This window comes from Heptranchias perlo, chromosome 7 (assembly GCF_035084215.1).
Source record: "Heptranchias perlo isolate sHepPer1 chromosome 7, sHepPer1.hap1, whole genome shotgun sequence".
Lineage (NCBI taxonomy): Eukaryota > Metazoa > Chordata > Chondrichthyes > Hexanchiformes > Hexanchidae > Heptranchias > Heptranchias perlo.
The window spans coordinates 85,478,970-85,500,324 of NC_090331.1; the positions used below are offsets into that span (position 1 = coordinate 85,478,970).

The following is a 21,355-nucleotide window of genomic DNA, read 5'->3' on the forward strand; positions in this document are numbered from 1 at the left end:
ACTTGCCCTAGACTGTATGTTTTACAGTATATAAGTTGCCCTAGACTGTATGTTTTACAGTATATAACTTGCTCTAGACTGTATGTTTTACAGTCTATAACTTGCCCTGGACTGTATGTTTTACAGCCTATAACTTGCCCTGGACTGTATGTTTTACAGTATATAACTTGCCCTAGACTGTGTTTTACAGTATATAACTTGCTCTAGACTGTATGTTTTACAGTATATAACTTGCCCTCGACTGTATGTTTTACAGTATATAACTTGCCCTAGACTGTATGTTTTACAGTGTATAACTTGCCCTAGACTGTGTTTTACAGTATATAACTTGCCCTAGACTGTATGTTTTACAGTATATAACTTGCCCTGGAATGTATGTTTTACAGTATATAACTTGCCCTAGACTGTGTTTTACAGTATATAACTTGCCCTGGACTGTATGTTTTACAGTATATAAGTTGCCCTAGACTGTATGTTTTACAGTATATAACTTGCTCTAGACGGTATGTTTTACAGTATATAACTTGCCCTGGACTGTATGTTTTACAGTCTATAACTTGCCCTGGACTGTATGTTTTACAGCCTATAACTTGCCCTGGACTGTATGTTTTACAGTATATAACTTGCCCTGGACTGTGTTTTACAGTATATAACTTGCTCTAGACTGTATGTTTTACAGTATATAACTTGCCCTCGACTGTATGTTTTACAGTATATAACTTGCCCTGGACTGTATGTTTTACAGTATATAACTTCCCCTAGACTGTGTTTTACAGTATATAACTTGCCCTGGACTGTATGTTTTACAGTACATAACTTGCTCTAGACTGTATGTTTTACAGTATATAACTTGCCCTCGACTGTATGTTTTACAGTATATAACTTGCCCTAGACTGTATGTTTTACAGTATATAACTTGCCCTAGACTGTGTTTTACAGTATATAACTTGCCCTGGACTGTATGTTTTACAGTATATAACTTGCCCTAGACTGTGTTTTACAGTATATAACTTGCCCTGGACTGTATGTTTTACAGTATATAACTTGCTCTAGACTGTATGTTTTGCAGTATATAACTTGCCCTCGACTGTATGTTTTACAGTATATAACTTGCCCTAGACTGTATGTTTTACAGTATATAACTTGCTCTAGACTGTATGTTTTACAGTATATAACTTGCCCTAGACTGTATGTTTTACAGTATATAACTTGCCCTAGACTGTGTTTTACAGTATATAACTTGCCCTAGACTGTATGTTTTACAGTATATAACTTGCCCTGGACTGTATGTTTTACAGTATATAACCTGCCCTAGACTGTGTTTTACAGTATATAACTTGCCCTGGACTGTATGTTTTACAGTATATAACTTGCTCTAGACTGTATGTTTTACAGTATATAACTTGCTCTCGACTGTATGTTTTACAGTATATAACTTGCCCTAGACTGTATGTTTTACAGTGTATAACTTGCTCTAGACTGTATGTTTTACAGTATATAACTTGCCCTCGACTGTATGTTTTACAGTGTATAACTTGCCCTCGACTGTATGTTTTACAGTATATAACTTGCTCTAGACTGTATGTTTTACAGTGTATAACTTGCCCTCGACTGTATGTTTTACAGTATATAACTTGCCCTGGACTGTATGTTTTACAGTATATAACTTGCCCTGGACTGTATGTTTTACAGTATATAACTTGCCCTGGACTGTATGTTTTACAGTATATAACTTGCCCTAGACTGTGTTTTACAGTATATAACTTGCCCTGGACTGTATGTTTTACAGTATGTAACACACTGTAGACCGTATGCTTTACTTTACCCTCTAGCCTGTGTGTTCTACGGTATTGTGTCACAAGGGACACAGTTGTATTGATGCCACGTTGAACATTTTGTGCTGTTTTTGCCTGTCAGAATGGTTGCTCCCCTGAGGCAGGACGGTGAAGCAACTATTGACTGAGAGTCAGGGAATATTACAGGCCGGGGCAGCTGTCGTCAGCTATTCTATTCTGATTATAAATGCAACTAAATTTTTAAAACAAAACCTTCACCAAGCTAACAAAAAAAAAGTACAAAATAAACTTGAAAACTGACTGATGAGCCAGGCTTGAGAGGGACGAGCAATGTTAAAGTACCCTCCCACCCCAGATGATGGCAATGTTATGGCTGTCAGGGGAAGTTCACATCCTGGCTCTTTCAGCAGTCATCCTCCTTGGTGTTTTGCAGTGCACTCTGGCACTTGTAGTGCAGTGGTAGCTGCACTGAGTCAGGACACAGTGCCTGGCGGACTCCAAGTCCCAGCTTGCATTAAGCGAAGGCTTGTGGGTAGCAGCTGTAAAAGATGTGTCTTTGGAGAGCCAATGTTTTCACTGGGAGCCCCAGGTTTGGAGGCGGGGACAAGCCCCGGTTATATGAAACTCCACTCTTTGGGAGTCCTCGCAGAGTTTTGATACAACAAGTTGACAATTCACAGCAAAGAACAGAAGAGCCGTCTTTGTTTTGTTCATGGCAGTCCTGCACTGCATCAGTTTGAGGATCAAAGAGCAACAAGCAAGCCAAGTCCTCACAAGGGCAATTCTACTAATGTAAAGTTTTTTTTAAGTGCAAAAGTGCTCTCCTCACCCAAACGGAGCGGGACAATTCCTTCAGCCGGGTCTGAGAATCGTGGGATTTGATCTCGACTCCGAGAGATACCGGCGATATCGGAAAGTTGGGGGGGGGGGACGAAGCAGCGTCGGTGCCAGCGGTTTGAACGTGACGAGAGACAGAACTCGAGAGCAGGGCAGAGCGGCCAAGGAGCAGGGCAGAGTGGGTCCGCGAGAGAGGCTCGAGCGGCATGGACCCCGAGGTCACGGAGAAACCCCTGCAGCAGGCGGAAGAGCGCTGGAGGTTCTCCGTCTTGTACCTGTGCTTTTACGGGTTCATGGCTCAGATTAAACCAGCGGAAAGTTTCATCACCCCTTACCTCCTGGGACCGGACAAGAACTTCACCAGGGAGCAGGTGAGTGCCACAATAAAGAGAGAGCTGAGAAAGAAAGGACGTGCATTTATATAGCGCCTTGTCTGCCCTCTCAATAACAACAGAGCTCAAAAGATCCCATGGCACTATTTCGAAGAAGAGCAGGGGAGTTCTCCCCAGTGACCTGGCCAATATTTATCCTTCAACCATCACCATTAAAACAGATTATCTGGTCATTATCACATTGCTGTTTGTGGGACCTTGCTGTGCGCAAATTGGCTGCTGCATTTCCTACATTACAACAGTGACTACACTTCAAATGTACTCCATTGGTTGTAAAGCGCTTTGGAATGTCCTGAGTCATGAAAGCCGCTATATAAATGCAAGTCTTTCTTTTCATTGATGTTTGAGGGATGTTACTGGTGTGGAATATCTGCCAGGTTTGCTGACATAACAGCAGTCTTTGCTCTTCAGAAAGTAATTCATCTCAAGGTGTTTGGACATTATAAGATGCTATATCAATAAAGTATGACTGAAGATTCGATGCCCTTTGGTTGGTGTATTGCTGGGGCAGTTGTGTCGTAGTGTGAGCTCTTTTCTTACTGCATCGAGACTGAACGTCGGTCTGAAGTCTGACAGCAGCCTAAGGAAAATCCTAAATTACCTGTACGTAGAATACTCTGCACTGACCTCACTTTAGATTGATGGTCTAATACCTTTGTGTTTACTCCAAGGATTCATCAGTGTTCTCTATTATTATACAGTCACTGTTTGACCCGAAGCGCCTTGGGATGTTTTACTATGTTAAAGGCACTATATAAATGCAAGTTGTGTCTAAGATTGTGCCAATGAACACCGCATTTTCCAGTGAGACCCCTTGCCACCACATGACCCTGTTATGGAAAGTAGTTTTAACATAACCATTCCGGAAAAAATATAAACAGTCCTCCCACTCCACCCCACCCCTAATCTTTGGTTGCTCCAATGGCTCAGTGGGTGAATGCATCTCCTGAAGTGGTGTGGTGTTGTGCTGTACATATCAGGAAGGGGAGGGGGAGGAGGGGCCCCAGGTTCGATCCCTTAGTCATAAAAGTGAGGGGGCCGTTCAGCCCACCCAGCTTACTCTGCCATAGGATCCTCCGGCCCCCCCTTATCCAGTACAGAAGCAGTGCTCCTCGACCTTAGTTCTGAAGATACCTTTTAGCTGTTTGTACCTACATGGCCTTGCCTTCCAGTTGTGATTTTAACTTGCTAACTTTTATTAACCGTTAATCGTGCTCTGGATTAACCGATCCCATTCCATTCAGTATTTAACATACCTCTATAGGGTTCCATCCTACTTCCTGTCAAGGGCTGATGAGAAAAGAAAGACTTGTATTTCTATGTGTTAGCCATGGCTCAGTGGGTAGTCCTCTCGGCTCTGAGTCAGAAGACCATAAGAGATAGGAGCAGTAGTAGGCCATTCGGCCCCTCGAGCCTGCTCTGCCATTCAATAAGATCATGGTTGATCTGATTAAGGTTTTGGAATCAAGTCCCACTCCAGAGACTTGAGCACAAAACCTCTGACCGTGCAGCACTCCCTCAGTACTGCACTGAGGTGTCAGCCTAGATTTGGTGCTCAAGTCTCTGGAGTGGGACTTGAACCCATGACCTCCTGATTCAGAGGCGAGAGTGCGAGGCACTGCTGACACGTGCCTGATTTCCTTTCACGTTGTGCTTTCCAGTCTTTCCTGGTAGCTCAATAAAGCAATCCAACTTGTTGCAGCTCATGTCAACATAATGCAAGCCCGCCCCCATTCAGTGCCCCCTCAAACCTCCGTCTTGAGTCAGCTGATCTCAGTGGGACCATTAGGGGAGCCCTATTGCTGCTGGTCTCAGCATCCCTGGGTCAGGGATGGGAAAAATCAGCCAGGATCTGCTCCTGCTCCTGATCCCGGTGACTCCTGCCCTGCAGGACAGTAGGCGTGCGCAGTCCTTGAGTACAGACACCACCCCCCCTCCCCAGGTATACTATTAATTGCCCATCTGTGACTACCCTCTCAGTTGCAGAATAACAATGAAACACTACAGCGTGTAATAATCACGGTATTGAGCACATAATCCAGGCTGACACCCCAGAGCAGTACTGAGGGAGTTGGAGGTGCCGACTTTCAGATGAGACGTTAAACCGAGGCCCCGCCTGCTCCCTCGGGTGGACATAAAAGATCCCATGGCACTATTTCGAAGAAGGGCAGTGGAGTTCTCCCTGGTGTCCTGGTCAATATTTATCCCTCACCGAACATCACTGAAACAGATTATCTGGTCATTATCACATTGCTGTTTGTGGGACCTTGGCTGCCGCGTTTCCTACATTAAAACAGCAACTACACTTCAAAAGTACTTTAATTGGCTGTAAATCGCTTTAGGACGTCCTGCGGTCATGAAAGGCTGTGCATACATACAAGTTTTCTTCTTTCTTTCTTTCCGCTCTGTAGTCGATTGGAGGAGGGGGCAATATTCCCATGGTGAAGTGATTTTAGTTATGAGAACAGGCATTTCTAGATCCTAATAGGCAGTTGTAACTCCTTGATGCTGTACTAATCCCATTTCAACAGGCTTGTCGCATGCAGTCTCCCCTCACCCAGTGCACTTTTTTTTAATGAGTTGTGTTCCCTGTTGTCCAGGATTGAGTCGAAGCTTCATTAGTAACTCCACAGGAGTTCTGCTGTGCTCCATCTTTCCACGCAGAGACGTATTTGAAAGATTATCTTTATAATCGAAACTTTCTAAATCACTGGTTAGGCCTCAGCTGGAGTATTGTGTCCAGTTCTGCACCCTACACTTTAGGAAGGACATCAAGGCCTTAGAGAGGGTGCAGTGGAGATTGACTAAAATGGTATCGGGGATGAGGGGCTTCAGTTATGTGCAGAGAGTGGAGAAGCTGGGGATGCTCTTTTTAGAGCAGAGACGGTTAAGGGCAGATTTAATAGAGGTGTTCAAAATTATATAGGGTTTTGATAGAGTAGATAGGGAGAAACTGTCTCCAGTGGTAGGAGGGTCGGTAACCAGAGGACACAGATTTAAGATAATTGATAAAAGTACCAGGAGGAAGATGAGGAGATTTTTTTTTTACTCAGTGAGTTGTTATGATCTGGAATACACTGCCTGAAAGGATGGTGGAAGCAGATTCAATAGTAACTTTCAAAAGGGAAAACAATAAATACTTGAAGGGGAGAAATTTACAGGGCCATGGGGAAAGGGCAGGGGAGTGGAACTAATTGGATAGCTCTTTCAAAGAGCCGGCACAGACACGACGGGCTGAATGGACTCCTATGTTTCTATGATTATCTCCGTTGGGATAGATTGACCACTCGGTCTGCCAGGATCAAAGGCTGCCCCCGGGGAAAAATCAAGCTGAAAAAAGGCCTACTTTTGTTTATCATTTGTGCTCGAGACGTGGGCTATGTTGACGGGGCCGCGTTTATTGCCTGTCCCTTGCGGCCCTACAATCCTCCGAGAACTCTGCGGTCCTCCAACTCTGGCCTCTTGTGCACCCCCCCTCCATTGGTGGCCATTCCTTCAGCTGTTCAGGCTCTGAACTCTGGAATTCCCTCCCTAAACCTCCCCCTCCCCACCTCGCCTCCCCCTCTCTCTCCTCCTTTATGATGTGGAGATGCCGGTGATGGACTGGGGTTGACAATTGTAAACAATTTTACAACACCAAGTTATAGTCCAGCAATTTTATTTTAAATTCACAAGCTTTCGGAGATTTTCTCCTTCCTCAGGCAAATGTTTTTTTCTCCTTCCTCAGGAAAACATTTGCCTGAGGAAGGAGAAAATCTCCGAAAGCTTGTGAATTTAAAATAAAATTGCTGGACTATAACTTGGTGTTGTAAAATTGTTTACAATTGTCCTCCTTTATGATTCTTCTTAAAACCTATCTCCTTATGTGGCTCGGTGTCAAGTTTTGCTTGATAACGCTCCTGTGAAGCGCCTTGGGACGTTTTACCACGTTAAAGGCGCTATATAAATGCAGGTTGTTGTTGTTGCCCTGAGAAGGTGGTGATGGGCCTTCTCCTTAAAACGCTGCAGTCCTTGTAGCGATGGTGGTCACACGATAGTGTCTGATAGAACACTACAGGGTTCTGTCCATGTGATGATGAAGGGTGTAGCGCTATTCGTTCCTTTGAGGCTGCTGAGGCATGTGCAGTAGAGCTGATCCTAGGACATGGAAATAGGAGTAGGCCATTCAGCCCCTTGAATCTGTTCCGCCATTCAATTGGATCATGGCTGATCTGTATCTTAACTCCATTTACTCGCCTTGGCTCCATAACCCTTAATACCCTTACATAACAAAAATCTATCAATCTCTGTTATGAAATTTTCAATTGACCCCCAGCCTCAACAGCTTTTTGGGGAGAGAGTTCCAGATTCCCACTACCCTTTGTGTGAAGAAGTGTTTCCTGACATCACCCCTGAATGGCCCAGCTCTAATTTTAAGGTTATGCCCCCTTGTTCTGGACTCTTCCACCAGAGGAAATAGTTTCTCTCTATCTACCCTATCTACTCTTTTAATCATCTTAAACACCTCAATTAGATCACCCCTTAATCTTCTATACTCAAGGGAATACAAGCCTAGTCTATGCAACCTGTCCTCATAATTGACAATTTGATAAATGAGCAGATAATCCTGTTTGTTTGGTGGAGGGAGGAATGTTCGTTAAGTAGATTTTCTGTTTGTCCAACATGGACTGCATGCTGTCTCCCAGTAAGGACACACTGTGCTCACTCTGAAGCCCCTGGGGTGAGAGGTCAGCGTGGGGCAGGTGAGGTGAGAGGTCAGCTTGAGGCAGGCTCGCACGGACTCCAACGATGAGGCTTGGGCCATTTTAAATCCTGGGCCTCATTACCCAAGCCCGACTCCCAACAGCAAGAGGCCCCCACTGGGAATCCACGGGAATGGTTCCCCCGCAGTTTGGTAAGTGCGTTGAGGGGTCGAGGCGGGGGTGGGGGGGCAGTCACATTCCTGTGCCTCCTGGCCCACAAGTAAAACTTTAAAAAAAAATCACTTGCCTTCGATGGGCCTGTGGCTGCTTGGCAACAGGCATTGCTGGTGAGTTTGGGATAGGGTGCAATATGCCCAAATGCACCTTAAGATAGTGTTGGGGTTTGAATTACCTCATCAGCCCCCAACTTTTGCATTTTAATGAGGTCCTTGCCTGGGTGGTCGATAAATGTAGGCTTGTTTCGCAAATAAAGACAGGAAATGCTGGAAACACTCAGCTGGTCAGGCAGCAACCTGAGAGACGGCGTTAGTGGGGGAATTTTAACCCCCAACAACGGGTGGGAAGTTAAAATAAATGAATTTTCCAGCGTGTCCCCAACCTAGCTCCAACGCACCCAATTCTGAGTTTAACAGAGGTGTGTTTGGATGTGTGCGAGTAACTGACTTGCTGCAGTCAGGACCTTAATTAGTGCAGCCGGGCTGGTGGTTATTGCATCAATTAACGTCACTATCAGACTTGATTAGGTCTTTTTAAATTGTTTTGAACCAACCTTTAAATTTAACACCTCCAGTGTGGGTTTCCTGAGTCTCCCCAGTGAAACGGAGGTGAGAAGGGGCTGGGTCCATGAGGTCAGAGCCTTCATTGCACTGCTTGTGGGCCCGGAGGAGCAGGAGTGTTTCTTTCAGACCCAACAGGCTCACCTGCAGTGATTGGACCCCTGGGATCGGCCAACACCCCCTCGATGTCTGAGACCGCGCCCCCCTCCGCCACCCCTCCCGATGTCGGAGACCGCGCCCCCCCCTCCGCCCCCCCCCTCCCGATGTCGGAGACCGCGCCCCCCCCCTCCGCCCCCCCTCCCGATGTCGGAGACCGCGCCCCCCCCTCCGCCCCCCCTCCCGATGTCGGAGACCGCGCCCCCCCCTCCGCCCCCCCTCCCGATGTCGGAGACCGCGCCCCCCCCTCCGCCCCCCCTCCCGATGTCGGAGACCGCGCCCCCCCCCTCCGCCCCCCCTCCCGATGTCGGAGACCGCGCCCCCCCCTCCGCCCCCCCTCCCGATGTCGGAGACCGCGCCCCCCCCTCCGCCCCCCCTCCCGATGTCGGAGACCGCGCCCCCCCCTCCGCCCCCCCTCCCGATGTCGGAGACCGCGCCCCCCCCTCCGCCCCCCCTCCCGATGTCGGAGACCGCGCCCCCCCCCTCCGCCCCCCCTCCCGATGTCGGAGACCGCGCCCCCCCCTCCGCCCTCCCTCCCGATGTCGGAGACCGCGCCCCCCCCCTCCGCCCCCCCTCCCGATGTCGGAGACCGCGCCCCCCCCTCCGCCCCCCCTCCCGATGTCGGAGACCGCGCCCCCCCCCTCCGCCCCCCCTCCCGATGTCGGAGACCGCGCCCCCCCCTCCGCCCCCCCTCCCGATGTCGGAGACCGCGCCCCCCCCTCCGCCCCCCCTCCCGATGTCGGAGACCGCGCCCCCCCCTCCGCCCCCCCTCCCGATGTCGGAGACCGCGTCCCCCCTCCGCCCCCCCTCCCGATGTCGGAGACCGCGCCCCCCCTCCGCCCCCCCTCCCGATGTCGGAGACCGCGCCCCCCCCCCCCCCTCCGCCCCCCCTCCCGATGTCGGAGACCGCGCCCCCCCCCCCCCTCCGCCCCCCCTCCCGATGTCGGAGACCGCGCCCCCCTCCGCCCCACCTCCCGATGTCGGAGACCGCGCCCCCCTCCGCCACCCCTCCCGATGTCTGAGACCGCGCCCCCCTCCGCCCCCCCCTCCCGATGTCGGAGACCGCGCCCCCCCCCCCCTCCGCCCCCCCCCTCCCGATGTCGGAGACCGCGCCCCCCAAAAGAGATGATGGTGCAAGGCAAAAGGGGGTGGTAATGGGACAAGTGAAAGAAAGAAAGATGGGTCCAGAGGAGATGTAAATGTTTACAGCAGGACCATTACCAGCACCTGCTGTCCGGGTAAATGGGAGCGGTGGTTATGATCTAAGGTTGTTGAACTCAATGTTGAGGCCGGAAGACTGTAAAATGCCTAATTAAAAGATGAGTTGCTGTATCCAAGGAGTACGTGGCCTCCTTATTATCCCTACCAAAATGTAATAGCTCACACTTATCTATATTGAAATTCATTTGCCAATTACACTCCCATACTGCAAGTTTATTAATGTTTCCCTGTATTTTGTCGCAGTCCTCCTCAGTATTAACTATAACCCCCAATTTGGTGTCATCCCTAAATTTTGAAATTGTACTTCTGATTCCTGAGTCCAAATCGTTTATGTAAATGATGAACAACAGTGGTCCCAGCACCGATCCCTGTGGAGCACCACTTCCCACCTTTTGCCAGTCTAAGTAACTACCATTAACCCCTACTCTCTGTTTTCTGTTTTGTAGCCAACTTGCTATCCATTCAGCTACTTGTCCCCTGCCTCCACATACCTTATTGAAGTCCTTTTGAAAATCCAAAAACATTACAGCTACTGCATTCCCCTTGTCTACTCTTTCTGTTACTTCTTCAAGGAATTCAATAATGTTGGTTAAGCATCTTTGAGTAAAGATTCCATTATCTTTCCTACCACTGATGTTAATCTAATTGGTCTATAGTTCCCTGAACTTGTTCTATTTCCCTTTTTAAATATAAGAATCACATTAGCTGTCCTCCAGTCTTCTGCACTATTCCCTTTTCTAATGAATTTTTATATATATGTAATAGTGCCTCTGCTATCTGTTCCCTAACTTTTTAATATGCGTGGATGCAGTATATCCGGATGAGGGGTCTTATCCTCTCTAAGTTTGATTAGTTCATCAATTATCTCCTCCCTTTCTATACTATATTTATTATATCTTTTTTTGCTCTCTTCTAATGTCATGCCCACCATGTTAGTCTCCCTGATAAATACTGAGGCAAAGTAATTATTTAATATTTCTGCCATTTCACTGTCATTACCTGTAAGTTTATTTTGTGTCTTTGTGGCCCTATCACTATCCTGATATTTCTTTTGTTATTTATGTGTCTGTAGAATATTTCCCTTTTTCTTTTTATATTCCTCGATAATTTAATTTCGTAGTTTCTCTTTGCCTTCCTAATTGTTTTTTTAACTTCTTTCCTAACCTTTTTGTAAGCCCTTTTGCCATCCTCTCATTTGTTGTCTATGTTTTTTTAGTTTCAATTTTGCCCTTATCTCTTTATTCATCCATGGTGTATCATACTGGGTAGTTTGTTCTTGCTTTTTAGTGGGATATATTTCTCTTGGACTCTATTGATCACTGTTTTAAATGTTTCCCACTGCTGTTCTACTTCTTTGTTTATCAGTACATTTTTCCAGTTTATTTTCCCTACTTCCATTCTCGTCCCCTTAAAATCAACTTTTTTTGCAATTTATTACTTTGGTCTTTCTCTTACTTATGTCCTTCTCAATCATTATCTTAAACCTTATTATGTTGTGATCGCTATTGCCTAGATGTTCCCCTACGCATTCTTCTCTTATCTGTTCTGGTTCATTTCCTATTACTAGATCCAGCAGTGGTTCCTCTGTTGTTGGGCTTTTTACATACTGGGTAAGAAAGGAGTCCTGCACACATTGTAAAAACTCCATTCCCTGTACCCCTTTACCTACCTCTTCTTGCCAGTTTATTTGGGGATAGTTAAAATCTCCCATGATTGTTATTCTATGTCCTTTACTCATTTCACATATTTGCTTTCATATTTCTTCCTCCACCTCCTTTCCACTATTAAATGGTCTGTAATATACCCTTATTAGTGTGATCGATTCCTTCTTATCTTTTATTTCAATCCATATGAATTCTGTTTCTATCCTTCTGTTGGTTATGTCCCATTTTTTCTACTGCCATTATGTAATCTCTAATTAGTACAGCTATTCCAACCCCCCACTCTTCCTTCCCTTTCCTTTCTGATTATGTTATAACCTGCAATATTTAGTTGCCAGTCCTGATCTTCATGTAGCCAAGCTTCAGTTATTCCTATTACGCCTGGTTCCTTGCTATGGATTATTGCCTTTAGTTATTGCCACCAGATCCCTTCCCCCATCTAATAAAACAGTATCAACTGATGTACTACTGAGTAACAGATGCCACAAAGACATTAGGTTCAATCCCTGGCCTGTACCAAATTAGCTGATCTCACTTTGGGCAGGAGTGAGGGGTTTGCTGTAATTGGTCTCATCGTACCTGGGCTAGAGAGGGAGAAAAACGTCATCCAGTATTCTTTCTCCTGATTACTATCTCGTGGCCCCTGCTGGAAAGTGTGTGGGTGTGGACATCGGGTGAGGACCAGTTGGGCTTATATGTGACACCCCCAACAATCAAATAGTCAAGATTCAGGAAGAGTGACTGCTTGGGCAAGCGTCCCATAGACTGCACTAAGGCAAGAGTCAGCACCTTGAGAGGAGAGAAGGAGACACTTGGGGAGTAGGAGAATGGAGAATTATGTGGGAATGGGGGGGCGGGGAGACGAGCAAATGAGAAATATGTGGGAATGGGGTGGAATTGGCAGTGGAGAAATATGTGGGAATGGGGTGGAATTGGCAGTGGAGAAATATGTGGGAATGGGGTGGAATTGGCAGTGGAGAAATATGTGGGAGTGGGGATGGGTGGAATTGGCAGTGGGGAATTATGTGGGACTGAGGGTTGGGTGGAATTGGCAGTGAGGAATTATGTGGGAGTGGAGGATGGGTGGAACTGGCAGTGGGGAATTATGTGCAGTGGGGGATGTTTGGAATTGGCAGTGGGGAATTATGTGGGAGTGGGGGATGGGTGGAATTGGCAGTGGGGAATTATGTGGGAGTGGGGGATGGGTGGAATTGGCAGTGGGGAATTATGTGGGGGGGATGGGTGGAATTGGCAGTGGGGAATTATGTGGGAGTGGGGGATGGGTGGAATTGGCAGTGGGGAATTATGTGGGGGGGATGGGTGGAATTGGCAGTGGGGAATTATGTGGGAGTGGGGGATGGGTGGAATTGGCAGTGGGGAATTATGTGGGAGGGGGGATGGGTGGAATTGGCAGTGGGGAATTATGTGGGAGTGGAGGGGATGGGTGGAACTGGCAGTGGGGAATTATGTGGGAGTGGGGGATGGGTGGAACTGGCAGTGGGGAATTATGTGGGGGTGGGGGATGGGTGGAATTGGCAGTGGGGAATTATGTGGGAGTGGGGGATGGGTGGAATTGGCAGTGGGGAATTATGTGGGGGGGATGGGTGGAATTGGCAGTGGGGAATTATGTGGGGGGGGGATGGGTGGAATTGGCAGTGGGGAATTATGTGGGGGGGGATGGGTGGAATTGGCAGTGGGGAATTATGTGGGGGGGGATGGGTGGAATTGGCAGTGGGGAATTATGTGGGAGTGGAGGGGATGGGTGGAACTGGCAGTGGGGAATTATGTGGGGGTGGGGATGGGTGGAACTGGCAGTGGGGAATTATGTGGGGGGGATGGGTGGAATTGGCAGTGGGGAATTATGTGGGAGGGGAGGGGATGGGTGGAACTGGCAGTGGGGAATTATGTGGGGGGGATGGGTGGAATTGGCAGTGGGGAATTATGTGGGAGGGGAGGGGATGGGTGGAACTGGCAGTGGGGAATTATGTGGGGGTGGGGGATGGGTGGAATTGGCAGTGAGGAATTATGTGGGAGTGGGCAATGGGCAAATAAGAATTGTGGGGGATGGGGAGAATTGGCAATTGGGAAAGAAATGAACTTTGAAGAGACACACACGTCCGGGTGAACCAGTGCAAGTTTGTTGTAGAGGAATTTCTGCAATAGTTGCTAGGTGAATGAGAGCAGGGTTGGTGTGAAGACTGTAGAGATTATTAACTAACAGTTGCATTGTGAAAGCTGTGGAATGAGAGTGCTAAGCCTGAGTCAGCTTACAGATAAAGCGCATCGAAATAGTATCTGGATCAAAGGTCCTATTCTTGACCTATTCTCCACTTCGTATAGAATGAATTTTATTCTTTTAAACAAACAGTAGCTGTTACAGTCACTTCTGTGTAACTGCCTAAGTATTTCTAACAATCACCAGCCATTCTGCATTCACCAGCAACTCAGAACTGCGTTCAAAGTGGTGTCATCCAAATCAAGTGATTCTGCCTTTCTTTCACATCTGTTTATTTTTTTCTCTCTCTGCTTTGTAGTTGCCACCATGTGTGCTCCTTCAGTGTTAGCCGTGGCTCAGTTGGTAGCGCACTCACCTCCGAGTCAGAAGGTCGTGGATTCAAGTTCCACTCCAGAAGATTGAACACAAAAATCTAGCTGACACTGCCAGTGCAGTCCCAGTCAGGATTCTGCCCCACCCACAGCACCAAAATGACCCTCACCAAAGTCACAAAGGGCATCCTGTGACCGTGGTGCACCATCCCTCCTCATCCTTCTCGACCTGTCTGCAGCCTTGGACACGGTTGACCACACCATCCTCCTCTGACGCCTCTCCTCTGTTGAATACCTTGAGGGGACTGCCCTCGCCTGGTTCCACTCTTTCCTATCCAATAGTAGCCAAAGCATCTCCAGCAGTGGCTTCCCTTCCTGCCCCCACATCATTACCTCAGGAGTCACCCAAGGATCCTTAGCCCCCTCTCTTCCTCACTACATCTGCAGACGTGGGGTCAGCTTCCATATGCACTCTATCGACCAGCTTGACTTCTCCACCACCTCTCTCGACCCCTCTGTGTTGTCAAACTGCTTGCCCGACGTCTAGTCTCAGGTGAGCTGCAATTTCCTTCAGTTAAAACATTGCAAAGACTGAAGCCGTTGCATTCAGCCCATGTCACAAACTCTGTAATCCCACCTCCAAGTCCATCCCTTTTTAATGTCACTGTCTCGGGCTGTACCAGGCTGTTCAGAACCTCTGCGTCCTGTTTGACCCTGAGCTGCACTTCCGACCCCATATCCTCTCCACCACAAAGACCGCCTACTTCCACCTCCGTAATATCGCCTGTCTCCACCCCAGCCTCAGCTCATCTGCTGCTCAAACCCTCATACGTGCCTTCATTGTCTCCTTACTCGACTATTCCAATGCTCTCCTGGCCGGCCTCCCACCTTGCACCCTCCATAAACTTGAGCTCACACAAAACTTTGCTGCCTGTACCCTAACTCGCACCAAGTCCTGTTCACTCACCACCCCTGTCCTCACTGATCTACACTGGCTCCTGATCCAGCAATGCCTCCAATTTAAAATTCTCATTCTGATGTGTAAATCCCTCCATGGCCTCGCCCCTCCCAATCTCTATAACCTTCTCCAGCCCTACACCTCTTCCCTAAACTCCCCTGACTCCAGCTTCTTATGCATTCCCCCTTCCCACTTTTTGTTCTACCATTGGCAGCTGTGCCTTTATCCGTCTAGGCCCTAAGCTCTGGAATTCCCTCCCATCCTTTAAAACCCTCCTTAAAACCCACCTCTTTGACCAAGCTTTTGGTCACCCGCCCTAATAGCTCCTTCTCAGGATCGGGATCCATTTTTTTTCTCTTCTTGCGCCTCGGTGAAGTGCCTCGGGACTATATTTTTAATGTTAAAGCACTATATCAATTCATGTTGTGGCTGTTGCGAGCACTAGCAAGGGAGAAAAGCAGCAAAACTGTTTAATGGGAAAATTCATCAGTAATGAACTGTGTGGTTTAGGGAAGTGTGTTCTCACTTATATCATTTAGATAACAGACTGGTTCAACCTTCACAGCTGCTAAAAGACAGATTACATAAGTGCAAACTGTGAGACTGATTAAAGAAACTTAAACACATAAAGAGTCGGTGAATTTCAAGAGAGGTGCGGGAACTGGTTTATTTAGAATTTAAAATCCTTATCCTTGTTTTCAGATTCCTCCATGGCCTCTCCCCCTCTCTATCTCTGTAACCTCCTCCAGCCCTACAACCCTCCGAGATCTCGGCACTCCTTCAATTCTGGCCTCTTGCCCATCCCCGATTTCCTTCGCTCCACCATTGGCGGGCGTGCCTTCAGCTGCCTAGGCCCTAAGCTCTGGAATTCACCCCCTAAACCTCTCCACCTCTCTGTCATCCTTTAAGCCCCTCCTTAAAACCTACCTCTTTTGACCAAGTTTTTGGTCACCTGTCCTAATATCTCTTTTCATGTGGCTCGGTGTCAAATTTTGTCTGATAACGCTCCTGTGAAAAGCCTTGTGACGTTTTTACTACATTAAAGATGCTATATAGAAACATAGAAAATAGGAGCAGGAGTAGGCCATTCGGCCCTTCGAGCCTGCTCCGCCATTCAATATGATCATGGCTGATCTTCTATTGTCAATACCATATTCCCGCTCTCTCCCCATACCCCTTGATGCCTTCTGTGTCTAGAAATCTATCTAGCTCCTTCTTAAATATTTTCAGTGACTTGGCCTCCACAGCCTCCTGTGGTAGAGAATTCCACAGGTTCACCACCCTCTGAGTGAAGAAATTTCTCCTCATCTCAGTCCTAAATGTCCTACCCCGTATCCTGAGACTGTGAACCCTCATTCTGGACTCCCCAGCCAGGGGAAACATCCTCCCTGCATCCAGTCTGTCTAGCCCTGTCAGAATTCTATACATTTCAATGAGATCCCCTCTCATTTTTTCTAAACTCAAGTGAATACAGGCCGAGTCGACCCAATCTCTCCTCATACGAGTCCTGCCATCCCAGGAATCAGTCTGGTGAACCTTCGCTGCACTCCTCTGTGGCAAGTATATCCTTTCTTAGGTAAGGAGACCAAAACTGCACACAATACTCCAGGTGTGGTCTCATCAAGGCCCTGTATAACTGCAGTAAGACATCCTTGCTCCTGTACTCAAATCCTCTTGCAATGAAGGCCAACATATCATTTGCCTTCCTGACTGCTTGCTGCACCTGCATGTTTGCTTTCAGTGAGTGGTGTACAAGGACGCCCAGGTCCCTTTGTATATCAACATTTCCCAATCTATCACCATTTAAATAATACTCTGCCTTTCCGTTTTTCCTTCTGAAGTGGATAATGTCACATCTTTCCACATTATACTGCATCCGCTATGTATTTGCCCACTCACTCAACTTGTCTAAATCGCCTTGAAGCCTCTTTGCATCCTCCTCACAACTCACGATCCCACCTAGTTTTGTGTCGTCAGCAAACTTGGAAATATTACATTTGGTTCCCTCATCCAAATCATTGATATATATTGTGAATAGCTGGGGCCCAAGCACTGATCCCTGCGGTAACCCACTAGTCACCACCTGCCACCCCGAAAAAGACCCTTTTATTCCTACTCTCTGTTTCCTGTCTGTTAACCAATTTTCAATCCATGCCAGTATATTACCGCCAATCCCATGTGCTTTAATTTTGCACACTAACCTCTTATGTGGGACTTTATCAAAGGCCTTCTGAAAATCCAAATAAACCACGTCCACTGGTTCTCCCTTATCTATTCTACCAGTTACATCCTCAAAAAAACTCCAGTAGGTTTGTCAAACACGAATTCCCTCTCATAACTTCATGTTGACTTTGTCTAATCCCGTTGATATTTTCTAAGTGTCCTGTTATCACATCCTTTATAACGGACTCTAACATTTTCCCTCCTACTGATGTTAGGCTAACCGGTCTATAGTTCCCAGTTTTCTCTCTCCCTCCTTTTAAATAGTGGGGTTACATTTGCCACCCTCCAATCTGCAGGAACTGTTCCATAATCTACAGAATTTTGGAAGATGACAACTAATGCATCCACTATTTCCATGGCTACCTCTTTTAGTACTCTGGGATCCAGATTATCAGGCCCTGGGGATTTATCGGCTTTCAATCCCATTAATTTCTCCAGCACTTTTTTTACTAATACTAATTTCCTTTAATTCCTCCTTCTCACTAGTCCCTTGGTTCCCTAGCATTTCTGGGAAGTTATTTGTGTCCTCTTCTGTGAAGGCAGAACCAAAGTATTTGTTTAATTGCTCTGCCATTTCCTTGTTCCCCATTATAAATTCTCCCATTTCTGACTGTAAGGGAGCTACATTTGTCTTCACTAATCTTTTTCTTTTTACATACTTGTAGAAGCTTTTACAGTCCGCTTTTATGTTCCTTGCAAGTTTACTCTCATACTCTTTTTCCCCTCTTAATCAATCTCTTGGTCCTTTTTTGCTGAATTCTAAACTGCTCCCAATCCTCAAGCTTGCTACTTTTTCTAGCAACTTTATATGCAATTTGTTGTTGAGGACTGTTCTAAACCCATTTCTTTTTTGGTGTGCCTTTCTCCAGGTCACTAATGAGATCACGCCGGTTCTGTCCTACTCCTACATGTCAGTGCTGGTCCCCGTCTTCCTGCTGACAGACTACCTCCGCTACAAGCCCGTCCTCATCCTGCAGAGTCTCAGCCACATCGCCATCTGGCTGCTGCTGCTCTTCGGAACCACCGTGCTGCAGATGCAATTCATGGAGTTCTTCTACGGAATCACCATGGCCGCCCGGGTGGCCTATTCTTCCTACATCTTCACCCTGGTCACCCCCCAGTTGTACCAGAAGGTGGCCAGCTACTCCCGGTCCTCAGTGCTCATGGGGGTCTTTGTCAGCTCGGTGCTGGGGCAGCTCTTTGTCAGCCTGGGAGGCGTGCCCTTCTACACCTTGAATTACATCTCCCTAGGGTTTGTGATCTTCGCCTTCACCTTGACCCTTTTCCTCAAGAGGCCCAAACGGACCATGTTCTTCAATAGGCAGACTCTGACAACCAACGGCGCAATCCCGTCCGAGGCAGATGCCATGCACGCCATCTCTGTCACGCTGGTGAACGAGAAGCAGAAGGCCCCTCAGAGATGGCACTGGCGGGAAAGCGCACTGGTGAAAATGATCCTGGAGCTCAAAGGTTAGTGGATGCCCCTTCTTCACAAACCGCCTGCGTTCACCTGGGTTAGAAGGTCTTGGGTTCAAATCCCACCCCAGAGACTTGAGCACATAATCTAGGCTGACAATCCAGTGCAGTAGTGAGGGAGTGCTGCACTGCCGGAGGTGCGTCCTTCAGGTGAAACGTTAACGTCTGACCTCTCAGGTGGACGTAAAAGATCCTACGACACTATTCGAAGAAGAGCGGGGAAGATCTCCCCGGTGTCCTGGCCAATATTTATCCGTCAACCAACATCACTGAAACAGATTATCTGATCATTATCACATTACTGTTTGTGAGACCTTAGTGTGTGCAAGTTGGCTGCAGCGTTTCCTACATTACAACAGTGACTACACCTCAAAAAGTACTTCATTGGCTGTAAAGCGCTTTGGGACGTCCTGAGGTTGTGAAAGGTGATATATACGTTATAGGTCCACTGCAGGCTCTGAGTCAGACATTTGTGGGTTCAAGTCTATATATATATATTGAATGAATATATTTATTTTTATATATATTTCATTCAAGTGGGACTTGAACCCACGACCTTCTGACTCAGACGCTGCAGTGAATCTATAATGTTGAGGGTGTAACTGTGAGGAGTGAGCTATAACCGCGTGCAGTGAGAGGCTGGACCCTCTTGATCTTCACTTCCCATCTTCGTTTCTGTTTGTGCAGATACGGTCCGATCGCCACGGTTGAAGTTGTGGTCTCTGTGGTGGATTTTTAACTCCACCGGCTATTACCTGGTGGTCTACTACGTGCAGATCCTGTGGGACAACATCTACCCATCCAGAGAAAACAGGGGCGTCTACAATGGAGGTGTGGATGCGGCCGCAACACTGCTAGGTATGGAGAAAGTATGTTCCTCTCAGCCCTCGGGAATGATGTGCGAGGCAGGAGGGCGTGTGGTCCAGGAAGCCACCAGAATCTACCATTATAGAATCATACAGCATGGAAGGAGGCCATTCGACCCATCATGCCCGTGCACTTTTCCTGTTCAAGTTTTTGACCAATTCCCTTTTGAAAGTTATTATTGAATCTGCTTCCACCACCCTTTCAGGCAGTGCATTCCAGATCAGAACAACTCACTGCATAAAAAAAATCTCTCCTTGTCTCCCCTCTGGCTCTTTTGCCAATTACTTTAAATCTGTGTCCTCTGGTTACTGACCCTCCTGCCACTGGAAACAGTTTCTCCCTATCTACTCTATCAAAACCCCTCATAATTTTGAACACCTCTATTAAATCTCCCATTAACCTTCTCTGCTCTAAGGAGAACAATCCTTCTTGTGATTAATTGTCCAAGGAGCATAACCATACGGCTGTTACAGTTCTGGTTGTTTCCCAACACGCACTCTGTGTTCACGGCTAGACATCATTTTAGAGTAGTAGACGGAGTCCCTTGTGAATCTGAACCAGCCATGAATGGGTCAGGGGAGCTCTGGTCTAATGATTAGTCTTAAGTTGTGGTAGCTCATTTATTGGAGAATACGTGGAATCCCCACCATGTTCTCCCATCACCTCAAAAGATGGAAAATGAAGCATCGCCATACTAATCCATACAAGCTAAACCACTTAGTGAGATTTACTTACAGCTGAAATAATTTACAGAAGCCAAAAAATACCCTCAAAGGCTACAATTAGTTAGCCTGCTTCTTGCACTCTCTGAGAGACAAGAGGTTTTTTGAATGGAACAGTCAGGCTGGTCACTTTTTTTGCCGATCTTCAGGCTGAAACATCTGGGATGGTGAGTCTCAGATCACCCACAAAATTTGATGCTGTTACGTCAGAACTGAAAACTGACAGTTGCATAATTAGAAAATAACATTTTATCCATAATAATAAAAAAGAGAAAGACTAGCAGCTGGTGGAGAGGTCATTCATACAGGTTTGTTTGAAGTAAACTGGCCAATAAAAATATTGATAGTCTTGATAAGAGTGGTGGTTAATGGTTTAAAAAGTTAGTCATTAAGCTCTTCTCTCTGGCCCAATAGCTCTGATTCCCGTCAGCCTTCCATCCCACTTTTCCCATACACACTCCCACCATCTCAGCTTTGGTTTTGTTACAAAGATTTTCTTTTCGACCTGGGATCCATGGAGTCACTTTCCAAGAGTATGGATCTTCAGCATGCCTATTGTTAAACCTCTGCCTGACACATTGCGGGTGTTGTACAGGGCAACTTCTTGCCACTTCAGCTCTGTCCTTCCTGCTGATACCCAATGTGCTCTTTGCTCAACATATCCAAAAAGCCTCCGTGCAGCTGTCAGGATTGAGCTCTTGGCATCACAACAAAATGTTGCCTGGACACTGTCCTCATACACTCTTCTTTTCACATGTATCGTATGTCTCCTCAGCCCCAGTGGTGTCGTCATGGTTTGAATGTGTTGTGTCCCAATAAACACTCGAATCGGTGTGGTAATAACTAGCTGCTTTTATTTTCAGGCCCTCTAGAACATTCCGTCAAAGAGTAACAGAAATAATGCCAGAGAGGCCTTGGAGTGTAATTGCTACAAAGTGCTTATTTCCACTAGTGCCATTTAGTGTTCAGTTCGCAATATGCAAGTACCACATGTCAGAATGTACAAATCCCATCATTCTT

The 21,355-nt window shown here is 47.0% G+C and overlaps 1 protein-coding gene across 1 annotated transcript in view; it reads left to right on the plus strand.

The window, feature by feature from the left end:
* The first annotated feature begins 2,338 nt into the window (after nucleotides 1–2,338).
* The window catches only part of slc19a1 (solute carrier family 19 member 1), a 33,527-nt gene continuing 14,510 nt past the window's right edge, over nucleotides 2,339–21,355 (plus strand). Inside the window, exons 1-3 of the mRNA XM_067988014.1 lie at nucleotides 2,339–3,004; nucleotides 18,140–18,740; nucleotides 19,434–19,604. Coding sequence (XP_067844115.1) covers nucleotides 2,840–3,004; nucleotides 18,140–18,740; nucleotides 19,434–19,604 — 937 coding nt within the window. The 5' untranslated portion in view covers nucleotides 2,339–2,839. The remainder of the gene's footprint in view (nucleotides 3,005–18,139; nucleotides 18,741–19,433; nucleotides 19,605–21,355) is intronic.